This window comes from Rhea pennata, chromosome 3 (assembly GCF_028389875.1).
Source record: "Rhea pennata isolate bPtePen1 chromosome 3, bPtePen1.pri, whole genome shotgun sequence".
Classification (NCBI taxonomy): Eukaryota; Metazoa; Chordata; class Aves; order Rheiformes; family Rheidae; genus Rhea; species Rhea pennata.
Window position 1 is genome coordinate 41,810,190 of NC_084665.1, and position 20,450 is coordinate 41,830,639.

Here is a 20,450-nt window from a genome sequence, read left to right on the forward strand (position 1 = left end):
ATTCCAAGTTCCATTGGATCAGAATTCAGCTTGCTTTAGAGTCCACTAATCTTAAGTAGTTTATACACAGTTTTAAAAACATACATGTTAGAGTACATGTATTACACTTCCAAGCATATTTGTAATCCATCTCTCTGTTCCTCCAGCTCCCTGTCACCCCTCATCGCTTTCTGAAAGTGTAGTGGATACCCTGCAGCTAGCAACTCCAACTAATCACTGAAAAAAAAAAATATCAAACAGCAGGGAAAATGGGGAAAACTCAATTTATATTCAAATTATTTTTCACTGAAGAACAGCATTAAATGTTTAACGTGAAAATTTTAGTATTGGTATAGCATATGCTAGAATGATTTTAAAAAATGGTTTCACTTAAGGGAAAAAGGAGTAATGTATTTTTCTGACAGAAGAAGGAGTGTTATCAGTTGTCTTGATAAGTCTCTCATTGTGATATTTCTTTATTTAAAATGCCTCTACCTGCCCTTTGATGGGAAAAATGTCTGTTAGATAATTTGTTGTTTTCTTTTTACTTTTATTACATAATTATTATCTCTTAATTAGGGAACTTCTACTTCATCTGCTGATCACAACTTGAAATAAAATGCAGTATAGGGTAAAATAGAGGCCAAGGAGAAAAGCATTTAAACTACACCAAATATTAAAATCAGAACTGAAAGATACACCCCCATCAGTATGAAATAGAAAACACCTATGCATGAGTCTAAGAAGTGTTGTTCATACTTGCATTCTTAATATTCAAAAGTTTACCATGTAAACATGTGGGTTTAATCAAATACAAATGCTTGGCACCTTTTTTTTTTTTTTTTTTTTAAACACAGTAACAAATGTTTTTGCCACCACAGATAAGCTGACCCAGTTGTGCTTTTCCATAGTGCCTCAAAGTTCAAACCTCTAAACCCCAGGAATCAGAGACATTTTAAATCAGGCAGTGCTAAACCTGCTGCCCTGTAAACTGGCAAGAAACAATGGGAAGCAGTCACAAGGACTCCGCTTGTACTGATGGTGTCAGGAACACGTGCTGGATGCAGTTGGGTTAGCTAAGACCTATTTGGGAATATAGACTTCAAATTACTCTACTACTACCTCATTTTTAACAAGGTTTATAATAAAAGATGTCAGTGACTCTTCCAAACAACTTAGTCAGTGGAGGCCGTTGTAAGATGCAGCTAGAACAATGTCTTTAAATTCTTTTTCCTACAGAACAACTGCTAGATAGTAGTAACTGAACTGTTCACCTTTGCCTACTTCAGTGCAGTTCTGCTGTGAGAAACAAAATTTGGGAAGCCTGGGTAAGGGTGTCCCTTGTAATTAACTTCGCCAGAGAACTACTGCATTTTGGTAAAGAGCTACAGAAACTGTTGTTATACGGACCTCTCTAATCCTCTGAAGAAAAGACATGGTTATACCATAAAAAAGCCTTCCTGAATCCTCAAAGTAGAGTGATAAAGGAAGAGTGGCTGCTCTTACAGAAATCTGTCTTTGTAGTCAATCCCAAATGTTTCCGAAACAAAAAAGATGGACTTTTGGAGGAGAGGAGATAAGAAAGCTGAAGTAATGTGATCTGCCGTCCACATTGGACGGGAAACAAAAAAGGAGCTAAGTCTAAATCCTCTGTTAAGGAATTTCTTGTTCTTCTGCTGTGGTCATAAGCATAATCAGTTCTGGTCTCATCCTTGAGGATCTCCTACATTTCAGAAGATTAAAATAATTTGGGGTTTCTCATTCTTCTCAGAGACTAGATAACCTGATCTCAGCATGCATGCTGTTTACTCAAATAACACAAAGAAACAAGGAAATGTAGAAATACATACAGAGAATGACATTCTCCTTGATGGGGAAGCTTCACTTTCCATTCTTTCCTGATGTTGCAGTAAAGTTTTAAGTTGATTAACTAAGAAGAAAGAAATAATAATAATAAAAAAAGATTAATAACCAAAAAGTCTTTCTTGTTTGGATAGAATTAATATTATTTCTAGCAATTCTGAAACTACTTGCTTTCTGAATAATCTTACCTGCATGACTGTGCTGCAGTTCCTGCCAGGCTGAATTCCCTTTCTCATCATCTCCCCTGTCCACAGAGGACTGGTCAAATCCAGCTTCACCCTCACCCATTGCAAACTGTCTTTCCTCCAACACATATTTCAGTTGATGGATGCTTTCACTAGCCCGCTCTGCGAACAATCAGATCGTTAGCCACAGGAAACGACATAAAAAAGCATTTACTGATGGATATTTTAAATGTATATTTTTTTTAAAAAAAAAAGTGAGTACTGAATGTATTCAGCATCTGTCTAGCTGGACTGTTCAATCCAAATCCAGCCACTGGAAGCAATTACCTAACACAACCAACCAAACCTATCTGCCATAATTTGCAGTAGAACTGCTTACTATAATTTTAAAGAACAAATTGTAAATAGCATTGTAGCCTGGCTATACTTCAAGATTCTACAGCAGTACAGGCAGCTACTATTAGAAATTCCCAGCAAAGACAAGGCTTCGAACACTAATCATACACTTGATCCTGAATTACATCCTAGCATACACAACTTCATTACTTTTCAACCTGCATAACAGCTCTTGCTGTATTTTATATGATGTGTAGGATTAGGCTCTATGGACAGCATTTTTGAATTCTAATGACGATGCCACGTATCACAAAGCAACACATAGCACACCTGAGTAATTGAAATAAAAACCTCAGCAAAATGGTTTGTCAACATAAAAGAATAACTACAGAAAAACATACAGGTTCTGAACAGGTACAAAAATTAAATTAGAACATTATGTATACATTTACCATCTCTAGAAAAACAAAACCAAAAAAATCCCTCTCCAATAAATGGAAATACTTTGTGAAGCCTTTCAAGAATTCACTGAGTTACTCTGAGGTGACACACTGAAAATAAGGAAAGAGTGTTACTGTATTCTTCTTGTGTATCTCTTAAATTTCATTCAAGTGACTTCATTAAAAAAAAAAAAAGGGAAACTTTCCAAGCATAAATGCAAAGGTATAAATGCTGCATCACTCTGATGCAGCAGATGGCAAAACGATACTTGAGAGATTTGCAGCTGAGAGAACAAGCAAACTGAGAATCAGAAGGTATGGGCTTAATTTTAGAGGATGATGAACTTGGTTCACACTAAAGTATGTCAGGCAACTCACTTATTACTTTTCTCTCAACTTATTTACAAATAGAGATGAGTATTTAATTCCTGCCCCCTTTAACCAGCTTCTACACTAAATAGACAAGGACAGACTAACAGCAGTGACTGTGTTACTGCAGAATATACACAGCTTTACAAAATATTTAGCAAAGCAAGATTTTGAGGTGCTACTATAACACCAAGTGAACCAAGAAAATGATCCATACATGAGTCATGGAGCATACATCCTCACTTAAACAGTCCCCCATCACAATTCACAGCCATTTCATCAGGAGCATAAGACAATTTTATACTATTTTTATGTAACTCCAGTCATTTGCGACTGTAAGTCAAAACTACCCTGATTCAGAAAGTTTCATGAATAGTTGGCAGTTAACAATAATTAAAACAAAACATCCATGCTTCAATTTCAGAAGCATAAAGTCACAGCTGTTTCCTTCATTTAACATCGAACTCTTTAAAGATTTATTCTATCTCAAGACTATTGTAGTATATGAAACATTCAGGTGTAAATCACAACAGAACAGAAATTTCACTTGTGAGACAAGATTTGCAGGGAGAGATAATAACATCTTTTATTGGAGGAACTACCACAAATGAGGGGGGGGGAGGGAAAGTAAGCTTTCCAGCATACAAGTCCTTCATTTATTCTTATATGTTTGTAACCTGTAAATTTACAGTGATGTATAAACAACAATTAACCGAAAATATTTTTTTCTCCTAGAGAAAAAAAGCAAGCTAAAAATCACAGGTAAGTATTTGTTAGCAAGCTAAAAATCACAGGTAAGTATTTGTTAGCTAGAACACAGAAGACACCTCAAGAGTACAGTATCTGCTGCAGGTTAAAAATGTCAGTAGTTCCCCTTTTTGCACTTGAAAACATGAATACCAGCTTAAGTCAGGGAACAAGAGTTAGCTAAGTGTTTGTGCCCTCACTTCATCTGTCCTTTTCAAGTTTGGATAATCTTTACTAACTTTGGGAAATCATTTTTTTTTTCCCACTGCCATAGGATTTAACAGTCTTTCTCATTCTTTCTCTCTGCTTGGTTATAACTCACCAATAGTTTAGAAAAAATAAATATCCCCCTAAAAGATATAATATTTAAGAATATGGTTTTCAGTCTGGTATGCTAGCTCTCCCTCATTTTTTAGCAACACTAGTTTTTAACAAAAACCTGACTTGCTTCTCATCTTGCATTAATTGCTTCTCAACATCCATTTTTAAAAGGCCAGTCATCTTAACACTGGGCATTGCCTCTTTCGATTTTCAGATGCTCTATCCTTTAACCAAGTTTATGTAAAAGAAGACAAAAAAGCACATTTTAAATACTTATTACAGCAAAGTCATGAATACATTTCAAGAGGTAATGACTCGGTAAAGAAGCTTTTAGGTCAAACATCCCTGCTGCCTAATGACCATACTTAAAACATTCACCCATTCTTGAGTGTTCTGGGATGCTGTAGGAGTGGGAGAGTTAACCGAGAAATAGTGGAAGTATCTCTCTGATCGCAATGTCTTACATACCTACCAAACTACATTGCAAGTAGTTGTATCCAAAAGATGTTCAATATTAGTTAAGGCATTTAAGTGGTGTGTCATCCAATGGAAAGAAAGCATCTTCATTTCTCATTCACTGTAGGCCTCTGTCAGGGATCCTGGGAGTCTAAGTATTTGCTTTTATGTTCTGTACCAGTGAAAAAAGAAAAAAGTCCCACGTTTTCCAGAACACTTCTCGTTGTAGAGGCAACATAGAATTACAGCTTCTGAACTCTATGCTACTACTTTATCCTCAAAAATAATATATATCTTAAGATGCTATGCCCTCTTCTTCCTGAGATATTTTGGGCAGCAGCAGGAGTGAAACACATGAGAAGTATCATCAATGGCACACTGATGTCCACTTTTCTTGACTAAACTTTCATGCCTCCACAATAATGCTACCATATTTTTGCATTTGCCAAAGTTTCTTGAAAGCCTGATGATTTCCAAATTGGAATGGCTGCTACTACAAGTAAAAAGCTCACCAACCTAGGAACATGGGATTTTTGAGCTTACTATGTCTGTGTTTAAGATTCACTAGTCATTTAGACACTGAAGAGCTATGATTCACATCAGTAAGAGTTGAACTGGACCCACAGAAAGGAATAAGTAGATTACAAACTTTTCTAAACAAGGAGATAATTTGGAGCGTTAGGACGAAAGATTATATATATTACATACATACAAGAAACATTACACAGTGAGATTATATGCTTGAGTTACTTCTGCCAGTGTAAAAATATCCCTTTCAAACCTGAAAGTAACAGAAAAGAAACCTCTACGAATGCAAACTGATGAGCATCAAAGATCTTTTATATAAAGGCAACACGATGACTTTATAATGAATTCAGAAGTCACTAATTTTCAAGTGCTCCCACATTTAAACTAATTATTCCAGTTAGACTGTTCCTGTAATTGTACATTTTATAGAAACTCAGCCTCATTAAAAACATACTGCAGAAAACTATTTGCATGTAGTACTATAATTTGCATATCTAAAATTCAGTCTGCCTTTGTTCTTCTTTTCTGTGTCTTAACAAGCTTACACAAGCAAAATCCGAACATATGTTTCTGTTGTATGATAAAACTCCACTGATGTGTTATATGGGCACAGCTGAGGATATGGCTGAAGCTGGACTTATCTGGATTAAGATTTCAGAAAAACAATCCAATGTATTGATACAGCTCTTTGGTTTCTGGTGTTTAGAGGATCTCAGCTGCTGATGAAAAGTGACAAATCATTAAAAAAAAAAAAAAGATGGATATAAATCAAAAGAAAAGATCTAACTACTCCATCAAAATGTTGCCATTTTTCAACTATCAGTTAAGAATCACAAGAGCACTGTACTTGCCATGCAGGACAAAATAAATTATCTCATGCCTCAGGATTGACAAAAGCAACTAAAAGCCACAGAGAAAGCAATATACTGCTTATTATTTCAATGACAGAAGCAACCAGCTATCCTAACCAGAATTAGGTCCATACTGCTCTAGCTACTACCACATCTTTACCCTTCAATCTACCTATACACAAATGCAACTTTTGGCTATATTAAGTTCATTTATGTGTAATGCTTTAGACAAAACTAGACTAAAATACTGACTAATGTTCAAAAAGCACATAATATATATTCTACACACCAAATAAAGATATTTCTATGTCTGGAAATAAGCATTGATAATTCCTGTTATTTTTTTCTATGCTTTGCAACTCCAAAAATTTTGTAACTACAAAAGTATTGCACCCTTAAAATATACATTTTAAGTATACATAAGCATCCTTTTTCTAGAAAGTATCTTGGGATAAATACAATAAGTAAGTTTTTTTGTATCGGAATGCTATGCTGAATAACAGAATTTCTTTTACATTAGAAACACATTTATCGATCCACTCAACTAACCAATTTAAAAAAAATTAAATTAAAGACTAAAGTCAGAATAATCTGAAGTAAAAGACAACATGGAAGAGGTTGCTGTACTTCCAAAGAGGTGCTAATCAGCTTTGAAGCAGAGGGGGGTGGAACTGTGAGAACAATTTGCCACTGAAGTGAGAACAGAAAAACAGAGAAAGCATTGAACTCTGTTTGCCTAAACAAAAGATGTTTTTTCAGACACTGCTTAAGACTGTCTATAAAGAGCACTCCTGTAAAGGAAAGCACCCAAGCTACCTCATTCATGAACTCAGAAATGCCACAGAAAGTACTCTGAGAGCTGATGGAGACCTTAGCAAAGGAACCAACCATCCAGAACAAGAGAATTGCCTGAAAGCCATGGAAAAATCACTCCAGCTGGTAGGAGAGAAGTGTTAAGCAACTGAAATTGAAGGAAAACAAACTACAGCTGTATGAAGAGGTTACCATAACTCTATTAGCTAGTTCTAATAAAGTTTAGAGGAAAACTACTGGAAGTTATTGGCTATAAGTATGACGAACAGCTCATTTTCTGGTATACTATGGTTCCCAATGAGAAAACAGTCCTAGAAAGTTAGAGAAGCAGGAACTACAGCAATGCTGCTATGATTAAAAAAAATAATAATACATGAAACAATAACAGGCAAAACAGAAGATATAATTAAACTAGTTAGTGAAAAACAAAGACATTATAAAAAAATCTTACTGTCCAAAAGTACATTAGCTTTGACTTTGTTTCTATTGACATTTGGAAATCTAAAATAGTGAATGATGTACCTCTTTCAAAGTAGCATTTTAGGCATATTTAAGCATGCCAAATAAAAACATGCTGCCTACACAGAACAGTTCTACTTCCTGAATATCTAGTTATCACTGGAAATGTGAGGTATGCAAGAATTTAACTTTTTGCTTAGACTAAGACAGAAATTCAATTAACTTTACTTGAGGTATTAGCTACTCTACCACTGGAGAGATTTTTACAAGGTAACAAAAGCTGGCCTTCAATAATAATAAATATTTTCACTTGCTAGATTACTTTAAAATATTTATTACTGTGCGCTAGTTATAACTGATTCGCTCTTCCCATTTTAGAAATATAACTAAGTGAAAGGTTCTTGCTCAAAACAGGATTTCATTATGAAGTACCAATTCAGAAACCTGCAAGCAAGCTAAAACTCTCATAAGTTTCTACTGTGTTTTGCTTAGTCCCAGAATTTACCTTACTTATCATTTGGATATAAACCAACAGCCTGCAGTATCAGCTGCCAATCTCAGTCACAGTACATGGTGGTTTTGAGACTGAAAGCTTCCTATCAGTTACTACCTATGCTGCTAGAATTTGACATGTAAATATTCAGCAATAGCAGTGAATGGTATTCATGGCCTATTTGTCAGCAAACGATCATGAGATGTGTTTAACATACAGATGTTACAAAATAATGAGTTACTGATCCACTTATTTGACTCTTCTGCCTTCATAGCTCCTTTGCATTGTATGTCAACAAACCTTTTACCAACTTACAGCTGTAAAAGGATGCTATTCTCAGTTGTGTGAAAGTTTATCCACAATAACTTGAACTGTACAAATATCACTCTCAACTCTTTAAAATAAAGCCTTTATTGTTTGTAATACAATCTAGACTATTCAGGAAAAGTCTTGTTACAGGATTTTTGTTATTTCATCACAAACCTCAATGTTGACCTCTAAGTCCAGTTAATTCTTGGTCAGGTTTTTTGGTCTCACTTTCTGTTCTCTGGCCACCTGATTAAGCTTATGAGATTCAAGTGCACACTTGGGCATCCTTTGTACTAGTCCTCTGAGGGATCTCTCTCTACAGCAGAGGATACTGCATTGACAAGTAAATTAGTCTCTTAAGAACCCGTTGCTCTGTATCAGCCTGGATCCAGATAAGGTCAAGCATTACAAGCAGTTTAAGCATGTCAAAAATACCAAATAACACTGAAGGCATACTGTCTAAAAGTCCAGAATCTGGACTGGAATTATATGAATTTGTAGAAAAGTCTCAAACTGTATAATTATGTAAGAAAATGGGTAAAGAATTAAGTCATGATTACTTCATGAGTTGCTGAACCTATAATGATCTTCAGTAAATCAATTACTGTTACTGCTAACGATGTGAGGAATGTTTTACAGGTCAAAGGAGTTAAAAATTGTACAACACTAAAAAACAAACAGGTTGGCTGAGAAACTGCACTGGGGTGGTTTGCAATATTACCCTACTGATCTCTACTTACCGAGAGGCACTCCTGGATAGAACTAGTCCTATCTTTACACAGCATGGAAAAATGGAGAAGTCCATGTTTCCCAGAATGGCGTGGAAACTGAAGGGAAACAGCCACCACGTGGTCAAATACTCTGACGTGATCTGGAAACCATAATGGATCCAATGTAAGGGAATCCAGCCAGAAACAGGAAAAAGGAAAAGTGATATGAACAAAATACACACATGCCTTCATTTGAAATGAGTAGCTTTAATATTACTACTGTACACAGTTAAACATCCCAAGATGCAACATTCTCGAGAAAGGCCCTTTGAAGTTATGGGAAACTTAAGAAGGTCACTTACAACATCCAGGCAGCTTGTACCAAGACATACTTCATATCTCAAAAGACTGCATAACTATGAAGACATTATGTATCCCCCAATAGGTTTTCTAGTGGAGGAAAAAAAAATTCCCTTGGATCACTTGAAATGCACAATGGACCTAAGATAAAAGACAGAAAATTTGGGTCTCATGCAAAATGTTGCAAAGGATATTTTCAAAACAAGATTGGTCTGAATAAAGGAATGCACTAAGAAGTCCTTACCAAACTACACACACAAACTCACAAAAAGGCCATTTACATAAAGAAATACTGAGCATGATGAAATTAAGGGAACACAGGGAAGAGACAGTAGGCTTGGAGGCCAAAGGCCTTTGGCTTCCCCTGCTGTCAGTTTCTAAGTGAAAAACATTACATCCTGTGGGGACTCCAGGCAGGTCAACATCACCACCATTCCCCATGCATTCCCAGCACCCCCACAAGGATGGATGCTGAGCACAGCATGCTGCCCACGTGCTCTGGAATTGAAGGATACCAACAAATCTCCTTAAATGAAAATGAAGAAAGGACATCCGCCTTTCTCGCTGCCTGTATGCCACCCTTTGGACTTACCAGTGATGCAAAAGACCATCACTGACTGGCCTGCAACTAAAACAGAAAGGCAGGTCATCCCCTGTGCTATCAAAGAAGGAGAATAACAGTTCAGAAGATGTAATAATGTATCTCTTTCTCAGATCTGCACAAAGAGAAGTAAACAAGCCAGAAGTAGCATTATAAAGAGAAGATAATCAGAAATACCCTGAGAATATGCAAGATCTTGTTAAAATCACTCATTTTCAGCACATTACTTACTTCAGCCTCTAGTTATGCTTCCAGTAATGGAGCAGAAAGGAACAAAAGAGCCCGAAGTGGCCTTTCTAAAAGCTATCCCTCTATGTGTGACAATACTCTTCAATAAAGCAGAAACATTAAGCCATCAGATGATTTTTGAAACAGCAATATTGCAGTTGTTCAACTGTAGTAGTTTTTTTAAAAAAATGATTATTCAGTCCATCTGGCTGAATTACAGTCTAAAGGAATGGAATCTAAATTACACGCAGAATTTAATTCATGTAGAATAGCATAGAAAATCATTCATATCATAGGAACAATAAAACTCAGAGCAAAAACTCTTTCCCTCAGTGTGAACTGAGTACATGAGAATTATCCTGTGATTTTCCAAACCAGTGCACAGAAGAAGGAAATGTAGTAAAGTTCTAAGATTAACACCTATGTATGGCAATTCATAATTGTTATTCATCATTTTTATGCAGTACTAAGGGACTCTACACATTTCAATACATGTTCTGATTTCTTACTCTTAACTGTTCCACCTGTAGCTTCTAAGCAACATTATACTGCCAGAAAAGTAACTAGACATGATTCTTCAAAGCACTATCTTCTGGAACAAAGCAAGATCCATCCTCAGTACAAACAACTGATGCTATTTTAAGAAAGTTTTATTTTTAGCAAATACTTCACGTTTCTATCAAGTAGCTACTGAAAATATTTCCATTGTTTTATCTTCTTGTAATAACATTTCCTACATTATGATTGTACATGTAATTCACTAGCATGACAAATTAGATTTACTTCCGTTACCTCTAAATATTGTTTAATAAAACAAACTCAAGATGTGCTGATGTAATTTTTTTTTAATGCTAAGCAGAAGTGGGGGGCATATCCACAGATTACCTTCCGGTTTTCTTCAAGATTTGGTCATATACTTTCAGCAGTCAGGGACAGAACGAAAGCTGGTAATGCCCAGGTAATGCCTGGTAATGTTCTCTGCTTATACAGTGCTTCTTGGATAAGAAATCAGGTATGCGCACAGCTTATGACGTGGGAAATAATTGTGCTCATCAGAATCATTTTTCTGCCTTTTCTTTATTTCTAGAATTTCACATGTCAATGAAAGCTAAGATTCATGCAAAAAACAGAGAAGCACTCAAACGGGCAGCAGCCCTACCAAAGCCAAGGTTACGAACGACTTCTTGGGATGGCATTAACCACACTCCAGACGTGCTATCTGACTGTCTACCCTAGCACGCCGTTGCAACGCAAAACAAACCGAGACGCTCTCTGCTGCGCCGCCCGGCAGAGCGCTCACGGCCAAGCGCCAGCAGGGGCGCTACAACGCGCCGAGGAGAACGAACGCAGCCACACGAGCCGCTCTGGCGGTTTGCCGCACGCTGCGTTTGTAGGCTCGCTCCGGTTTGTGTAGAAGCTGCAACTCCCGAAAGCACTTTTTGGAAGGGGAAAAAAAAAAGGAGAAAAAAGAAAAGGAAAGAAAAGAGAGCCCCCGCCCCGCCAGCGCCGCTCCGCCCCGCCGCGGCCGCCGCTCACCTCGGAGGCGCCTCTGGTACCGCTCCAGGGACTCCTGCAGGGCGGGCTCGCCGCAGGGCGCCCGCATGCCGGCGCCGGATGCCGCAGCCGCCGACGGGGCTCCCGTCCCGGGGCAGCGCGTGGAGACCGCCAGGCGCGGCTCCGCACACCGCCTCCCCGCAACGGCCGCCGGAGATGGTAGTCCGAGCCGCTCTGCTTCCCCGCGGCGGCAGCAGCCGGGAGGGTCCCCGAGGAACTACAGCTCCCACAATGCGCCACGGGGGCGTCGCCCGTTGCTACCCGCGCACGGCCCCCACCTGCCGCGCCCCGCGGCGTGAGGGAACCCGGCCACAGAGACCACAGGCCCCAGCAGGCGCCGCGGCGCGCGGTGCTTCCTGGGAGATGTAGTCCCCGCCGGCCGCCCCCTCCCACTCTGGGCAGCGGGCGGAGGATGCCCGCAGTGCCGGCTTTCCTCTTTGTTGCGGCTTGCAGCCGCACTCGCGCCTGCGCACAGGCCACTCTTCCGCCTACGTTCTCGGCCCTGCAGTGGCTGGGTGCAGCGCAGGCCCAGTCGTGACCGCGGGGATACGCGATGGGCGTGGGAGGCTGTGTTTACCTCCCGCCACCGCGTACTCTAGCGCCTGCGCAGTGCCCTCCCGGCGGCGCGGCCAGCGCAATCACCTCGCTATTGTCTGCAGGCGGCGCAGGCGCAGCTGGGCCCCTGCGCCGCTCGCCCCTTGACGCCTGCGCGCTGGGCTCCCCCGCCCCCCCCCCCCATTGTGTGTGTTCGGGCGGCGCCTGCGCAGTGCCGTGCGCTGCTCTGCCCGTTAGCCGCTATGTGCAGGGAATAACGTTAGGGCGGTTGCTACAGGGACACCGAGCGCCGCGCCGCGCCGCGCCCCGCGGGGATGCCGCGTCAGTGAGCACCGCCGGCGGCACCACCACCATCGCCACCACCGGGGACGGCCCCTCCGCGGCGCGGCGAGCCTCCGAGAAGGGGTGAGTGCGGGGGCGCTGCCGCCCCGGCTGCGGGTCGGGTGCGAGCCGTGCCGGAGGGGGGGCCGGCGTCGCGCCGTTCGCCCGCCCGCCCGCCGCCTTTTGTGCGCGGCGCCCTTCACCGCCGCGCCGGGGGCGTGCGGAGGGCGGCTGCCCCCGGGCACGGCTCCCTCCCTCTCCGCGCCGGGTCCGGCGGGCGCACCGCCGCCGCCGCCCCTCCCCTCGCCAGCGCGGCGGGGCCGGCGGGGCGCTCGGCCGCCGCCCCGCGCCGGCGGGAGAGCGGCGCAGATTGGATGCAGATGGTGCCGCCGCGCCCCGCGGTGCCGGCCCCGGGCGCCCCCGCCGCGCTGCGGCCCGGCCGCCGCTTCCCCCCCCCCCCCCCCCCCCAATACCCTCCGCCGGCGGGTTTCCGCGCCTCGAGGAGACCTTTTCCGCTGGGCTTGTTTTGTTTGTTTGTGTGGGGCTTTTTTTGTCGCGCCTGTTTCAGAAAGCCCCCCGTGGCTGCAGAGGGTGTGTTTGCCCGCGTTTACCAACGACTGATGCAGTTCATCTGACACGCGGTGTTTCCGCCCCCTTAAAATAACGGTGTTTGCGCGGCGCGATGGAGAAGATCTCCGGGTTTTGCCACCTCCCCTATTGTGCGTTTCCACCCAACAAAGCAGGACTCTCGTGTTCAAAAGCGCTCGCCAGAATGCTCGATCTTTTCTTTCTTTCTTCCAATCGTGGAGAAAGCGTAAAATAACCTTTTCTATTTTTCCCCCCGCTTCCCGGTGGAGGAGGGGAAGTGGGAAGTGTCGGGCCGCTGTGTCGCCGTGGCCTGGGGACGAACGGGTTACGGCTCCTGACAAAAACCCGATGGCGGTTTTGAGACGCGAAGCGCTCGGCGGCGGAGGAAGCGGGCGGGGGGCGGCGCGGCGGCGCCCCGCGCCCTGGCCGGATGCGGCCGGCGCTGCGGGCAGCCCCCGGCGCCGCGCTCTCCGCCGCCTTTGGCGCCCAGTGGAGCCGCCACGGTCGCCGGCGGCGGGCGGAGGTGCTGGTGCATCGCCCGCGAGCCCAGCTGGAGAAACGGCCGCGGGCTGAAGCGCCCGTGATGGCCGTTGGGTGTAACAGTTATGTGGGTATAGGAGCCGAGGGGAGCCCGCTGGTGACAAAAGTGTTGGTGGTGGTGTACTAGCTGCCAGCCTTTTAGTCGTTATTTTAAACGCTTTTTAAGATGAGCTGACAATTAGTCCGTCTGTTCTTACGGTTTTATAAAAATATATATATATATATATATATAAAACGGAGATGTAGTTGCTGTGCTGATGAATGAAGATAAGCAAGAGTTACGTTCTTATGACAACCTAGAGAAGAGGTTACAGATAGCATGTGCTGCCCAGCACTTTGAAGGAATTATTTTATTCTCAGTGAAAGCAAAGGTATTCAAAAATATTTATCTGCTTTGAAAGAATAAAGCCTGTTCCAAGCATGGTGAGGAACATCTTTCCCCCTCCTCCCCCCTGTGGAGCGTTGCTCAAGGCTTTGTGACAGTGATTTTGGTCCTGGGTTTGTCTGTGTAAAACAGCTTGTGGGACAGAACGATTTTTGTAAACTGAACTAGTATGTGATTAAATATGCTGTGATTTCCTGTGATTAATTTCCTCTGGGAATTATTTTCTGTCCAGATGTTGAGGAGTATATCTTACTGGAACTGAGCTCCAGTTTAGGACGAAAGATCCTAAACTTTATTTAGTGAAATGGGAGAGGGTAGGAAGGGAAGGTTAAAAATCAATACCTTTAAGAATCTGCTCTCCCTTTTTCATCTTCTAAATACTTTCTCCCTTTATATAAATGTGTTTATTTTGCTTTGTGGTTTTTTTTTTCTCTGAAAGAGAACATGAGGACTGGCTGAATGGAAAAAGAGAGAGTAGCTGAGTAAAAATAGAGAGAAAAAAAGTCTTATAGCTTACTTTTGACAGAGTTCTCTTTAATCAACTATCTAAAAGTTATTTGTAATGAATCAGATTAAAAAAAACTTTTATACATTTAAAGAGAAGTGTTTTGGCATGAAAGTTGCTACAGAACTAACCTTATCATGATACTTCATTTTCTTCAATATCTGTAGCAACTATTCTGCAGGTGACTTCCTCACACATCAAATCAGGCTGAGCTTTGCAAATTAGAATAGGTTCTTATGCTTCATTAGCTGTAATAGACCTGGCAGGAAGAAATTCTTTAACAATTCTGTTGATAACATACAGTCCAGAGAAGAGTTGGAATCCTGAAAGTGAGCTAGAGAGGTCTATGTTCACCTGCAGGTGGGAACTAGGAAGCCTCCTTGATCAACTGGAGCAAAACCTATACCATGAATAGCTGCAGAAATTGGTTTTGAGGTTTCATTTCTAGTTCTTGCAAATGCAGGTAGAATGCAGGTAAAATTTCCTTGTCACAGCTGCCTTTCTTAGCTTTGGCAAGCAGAATTAAATGGAGGTGAAACAGATTATTTTTGTTATTCAGAAAGCCAAGAATATCTGTGAAATTCTGCTTTTGCCTTAGAAAAGATTTAACAGAGGAGACAGGCGTTGAACATATTCAGATATCAGAACTTGCAGAAATTCTCATATCTACCTCTAACATTTGTGAGGTTGCAAAATAAATAAATAATGAAAAAAAAACCCAATGACATGCACTTCCCTCTCTTTGAAGAACTTAGTATATGATTTAGTAAAAGTAGGTATGGTAGTGAGGAGGAGACTGAAATTTGAGAAAAGAAGGTCCTTTGTTAATGGAGGGAATGGAACTTCTAATTAGCTGACTGGGAGCTGGCATTCGATGTGTACATCTTCCTTTTTTAACAACTAGAGGTTTACAATGATAGTGCTAGATGAGCCTTTAAGGCTCCTTTCTGTTGCTACTAATGCTTTTACTCAAATGTCCTCATTCCTTGTGGTCTATTGTTGCCATTGTGTCTTTTCTTGAGTTATTTTCCTAGTTTACTATGCATCTTCAATAGAGTAGTCTACAGATAGTAGCTTTCTTCACTGCACAGTGCTAACACTTCCCTGGATCACAGATCGTCCTGTCGATTGAATGAGGTTGGTGTCCTGGGGAAAGTTAGTATGTGATCATTATTAAACTGTAGTGTAGTACATTAGACCGGTTGAAAAGTGCAAACTGTTGGTTTAAACAACTTCACGTATTCTCTGTTGCACAGTTATACACATACAGAAAAATATTAAAATAAGTTTTAAAGACTTGGTATTCCCGTATAGTTTAGTTTCTTCCACTCTGTGCTCTATGTGGAAAAGGTTTGTTTTCATTTTTGAGCTGCATTTTTAGATAGAAATCATATGACCTTTAAAATTCAGATTTTGATGATCTTCAAAAACATGTGTTTTAATATATGTACTTTATCATATGTCAAAAGCAACTTCTAGAGACTTCAGATAAAAGCTACATGGGTGTTATAGCAGATTGCTCACAGTATTAGCTTTGAGAGAGGGAGACATAGAATCATAGAATGGATGTGGACTTGTGTTTGGGAAGGTAGTCAGTGCTGCATCACTGAAACTGAAGTTCATCCTTCAGGCACTTAGGCAGGAGTAAGGGAATAGGTGAGCGTTAAAGATTATATGGGTTAGCAGAATACCTCTGAATGAAGAAACCTCTCTTCTCCACTCTCCTCTGTTTACAGTGCAGTGTGGCCTTACCCTGTCTGTCACAGAGGCTTCGATACTTGTCTGACTGCATGAATAGTTGAGTCAGTCGACTAACACAGCAGAAAATTACTTTTCTTTTTGTTTTGCTTGATCTTTTTTTTTCCTGCATTTGCAAATAAAATTATCATATTGTGTGGTCAGAGGAGTCCCAGAGCAAGCACACAGAATGGAGACAGGCCTGTAAGAAGGGAATATTCCCTTTTTCAGTAGCAAAGAGTCTTTTGGTCTGCTCAGCTCTGCTGTCTGTCTTCTGTGTCACTGCAGAATGTTGTGGCCAGAAGGACAGTTATGTATAAATCTAAGAAAACAAGATAATTAAAATACTGACTTTGTTCTTATCAAGAACACTCACTAAAGGCTAATTATATGTAAAATGACTGCAGCCACAGAATATGTACTGAGAACATATCACTGGGTGGAAAAAAATATTTTTCTGAAAAGTAGGTATGAAAAGCAGAGAGGGAGGAGAGGTGATCCTGTTAAGTTGTCTGGCCTTGGTTTAGGGAAAAGGAAGATTTTTGTGCCAAATGAATTTTGGGATCTTCAGTTTCACCAAGTTAAGTCTATGAATTTTTGAATATTTTCATTAATTTTTCACCTCATATTTCTCAAGGATGTTGGGAATTACGGTATTTCTCCTGTTTTATAAATAATCTTGACCTCTGCTTTTCAGAGAAATTGGTAACTGCATTTTAGTTGTGTTTTAAAGAAGGACTTTAGCCTTCAAATTAATAGATATCCAGCTGAAAAGAACATCAGTCATGACATTCACTGTGTTTGTTGTGCTTCTAAAATTTAAGAAACTTTTACATCCTGTCTTTTGCTCCTGCAGTGAGGTCAGACTGAGTTGTTGAGGTTTTGTCACTTCTGCTTTAACAGATGCCTGTCATAAACCCAGATTTTTTTTTTAAGGTAGACGGATTTATGGTACATATGGTACATTATGGTACATATATACATAAACAGGATTAAAACAGGGGAAGTACTGTCAGAATAAATGTATTTTATTTTTAGCTTTTTTTATACATATATGAGTTTTCTGGAGAAGAGTCTGCTATGTCACTAATCATGTTGCTTAGATTAGTAAGTATGTAATTCTCTAATGTAGAGTTTTGCAGAAACACCATTCAGGTTAATTGGAAGCTTTTATAATATACTTAGGTGAATTAGAAGTAAGCAATCTACTGTCTGAGAAGGAGATTGTAAAAAATACAGGGGAAGGCAAGCTTCTGGAAATAATATTTTATACTTAAGATTTTAATTACTGTTTTGATAATGTTATTTGTACTAAATTTGACTCTCTTTTAAAGTATGCTAGAATAGCTGCTATCTACAATCCATTGAAAATAAAAAGCTATGTGCCAGATGCAGTAAGGTATGGTTTAATAACTTGTAGTATTTAATGAAAACTGAAATGGAAATAAGAATTGTAAGTCTTAGTATTGAACAGTGCGGCTTTTGTGACTTGTGCTACTTGATATTGATTTAGATAAGTTGTATTTATTTATTCAAAATATGAATATGAAATGTCTTCTCATTTCATCCCGAGCAACATACTTGATAGAGTGTAGTAGTTCTTTCCTATATGAATGTAATAGACAGATGTGTTTATCAAGTTTTTTTATTCTCTTTTTAGAAACTGTTATTGGGGGGGGGAGGGGAGAAGTCTTTTCCTTAGCTAAGTGCAACCCATTTTTAGAGCTCCAGCATCATCCATTGATGGTCCCCTCCTTAGTTTATCCTGCTGGGTTCCTCACAGGGATCATGTTCTCTTAAAGAGACAAATTGCCATAGTCCTGTTTACTGTTTCTACCTTTGTAAATCAAAACTTACTTTACCTTTTGATCTTTTCCAGTAGACTAAAATGGTATTTTCCTTGATAAACAGCTGAGTCTTCTAAAGTCTATGTGATGGGTTTGCCAGATCTTAAAGCACTTCATTCCCAATGAAGTTCTGGTTCTACTCATTTTGTTCCTTTCCAGGAAGTGCTGAAATATTGAGCTTTTCAATACTATAAAAACAGAAATAATGCCATTCCCTGGTGTTTCCAAGATGTTTCTTTGTGCACAGGGCACTGTACTAGTCTTTCCATGAAGAATGAACCCATTAAGCTAATCATTATGGTCTGGAAGTAGCAATACACTGAATGCATTAAATCAGACGTATTTATGACTTTTCACTCAAAATGACATCCTTAAATATTTTTTCTGATTATCTATCTATTACATTTCAAATACTTGGTAATCTAAGTATGCATTCTCTTGTTGTGTTCAAAGCATTTTTCATTATCTTATATTTGCCATCTTCTGTTGGATTACATTTCAAGATTGGGAAGGAAAAACCCAGAAAGTTGGAATGTAATGATATCTCTCCTGTTCTTTTTCCTTGTGAACATATATTTCCTTGCTTTTGCTAATCCTTTTTTTTCAAATGATCTGATTGTTTGGTCCAGTGAAACTGTATCATTTCAGGAACCTCGAAGCAGTGATTTATTTCACACGATTTTATTTACTTGACTAAACGAAAGACGTTTAGTGGATAATATTTTTGTTTCATTTAAATTATTTTTTTTCTTCTAGAATTTTCATACAAATGACCACAGTCAGTCAGACTGAAGGTCCATCAAACCCAGTATCTTGTCTCCAAGAATAACTATGGCCTTATGCATGGAGAGAGATAAGAAAGGAGCAGGCATATGTGGTATTTTCACCTAAAGCATTGCTAGTCTTCATTTGTTTTCTTCTCAGGACTTCCTGTTTCATGTGTGGTTTCTATTACGGGTTATTTCTTCTACTTCATCCACATTTCTTCATAGGTGTATTGAAAAGATGTATTGAAAATTCAGTTAAAATGACCTACTTCAAACATTAATTTCTCATATGCATTCAGGTGCATACAGGTTTAATTTAATAATTAAAATTTTGATTTCTTACATATTTGTGTTACTACAGAAGAGTCAACACAATTTGTGAGGTTAGTGAAAAGTAGGCTTATGCTCATCTATCTCTACTTTCTTTTTTAATGATAATGTTTTCTTTTAACTGGGTTTCTTTTAACTTGGTTTCCAAAGGAGATATTCATACACCATGAGAGTCAAACATTTCCTGTAAGAATCATCCCTGTTTGGGATGATTCACAAGTCAAAAAACACAGTCTGCACTTCCGCTTTAAGACTGAATATAAAACGGGCTATTACACATCTTTTTTTGAAAAGTGTTCCAGAAACTATCAAGGAAACACTGAGAATCTACAACTACTTTTTATTTAGCTTTTGGGTTGGCAGAGAGTTTTGAAAAATGGTGAGAACTAATTGATGTAAGAATTAGGGAGTTTGGTTTTACTATTATAGTTCTTGCTGATAAACATACAAAAATGTCATGTTTAAATAATATTTTTCTTCTAAATGCTATTCTGTCATCATGATCTTAGTACTCCTTAAAATAGAACACTAATTTTGTTGCAATCATATTGGAGATAATGGCATTTGCTTTGCTAATGTCTACACTAACTTGAACCTTTGGCAACATCAGTGAAACTGATTAGCTTTAAGTCTGTCAGAATTAAAAACTGTGTTCAGTTTTAACAATTACTGTTGGGTTATTGCTGATTACAAATTCTGTAGCATATTTTGAATCCATCAAGTTTTATTTAAAATATGATGAAATACACATTGCAATCTCTTCTAGATCCTTTGCAGTCCTAATATATTGCAAGGAATCTTACAAGTCGTTGTTTTTCCTGCTTATTGTTCTTTGAGAGGTGAGGTGGCATGCCTGATGGCCATCCTACAAACACACCTTTGGTAGCATATCAGAAAGAGATGCAAATTCTTACAGGTCTAAAATACCAGTTGAATGGATGTGTATGGCTTAATGCAAGCTACTTTTAACTTTTTCTGATTAGGAATCTCTTTTATTCTGTAGATGGTGCTACACAGCTTTGTTCTCTTCAGTTTTCTTTCCAAGTTGAAGAACAGTAAGAAAGATAATGTAACTGGCACAGAACTGATACTGTTGAAAAGAAGTAGTTGGGCATATTCAGTAGCTATATTCTGAAGAAGAATACACATAAGGAAGCTGAGTGAGCCATGACAAAACATATTCACACATTAAAAATGGAAAAGAATTTCATATAAAACATAACTGTAAAAAAATGAGGTTGAAACAAAGGTTGAACTTAAGTTTTGGCATAAC

At 39.7% G+C, this 20,450-nt stretch overlaps 2 protein-coding genes across 12 annotated transcripts in view; one reads left to right on the forward strand and one right to left on the reverse strand.

Moving 5' to 3' along the window:
* SDCCAG8 (SHH signaling and ciliogenesis regulator SDCCAG8) overlaps positions 1 to 11,780 on the reverse strand; it is a 111,892-nt gene extending 100,112 nt beyond the window's left edge. For 6 of the 8 annotated variants that reach the window (XM_062572134.1, XM_062572133.1, XM_062572129.1 and 3 more), the window contains exons 1-3: positions 11,585 to 11,780; positions 2,031 to 2,189; positions 1,830 to 1,909 (exon numbers count right to left, since the gene is read on the reverse strand). In XM_062572134.1, the coding sequence (XP_062428118.1) occupies positions 1,830 to 1,909; positions 2,031 to 2,189; positions 11,585 to 11,651 (306 nt within the window). In that variant the 5' untranslated portion in view covers positions 11,652 to 11,780. Of the gene's footprint in view, positions 1 to 1,829; positions 1,910 to 2,030; positions 2,190 to 8,889; positions 9,021 to 9,221; positions 9,304 to 11,584 lie in introns of those variants that run through there. The other 2 variants (XM_062572131.1, XM_062572132.1) reach the window with 2 other exon arrangements.
* A 614-nt stretch (positions 11,781 to 12,394) lies between these two features.
* CEP170 (centrosomal protein 170) overlaps positions 12,395 to 20,450 on the forward strand; it is a 110,837-nt gene continuing 102,781 nt past the window's right edge. For all 4 annotated transcript variants that reach the window (XM_062572137.1, XM_062572139.1, XM_062572141.1 and 1 more), the window contains exon 1: positions 12,395 to 12,562. The gene's annotated coding sequence lies outside the window, so the exon portion shown is untranslated. The remainder of the gene's footprint in view (positions 12,563 to 20,450) is intronic.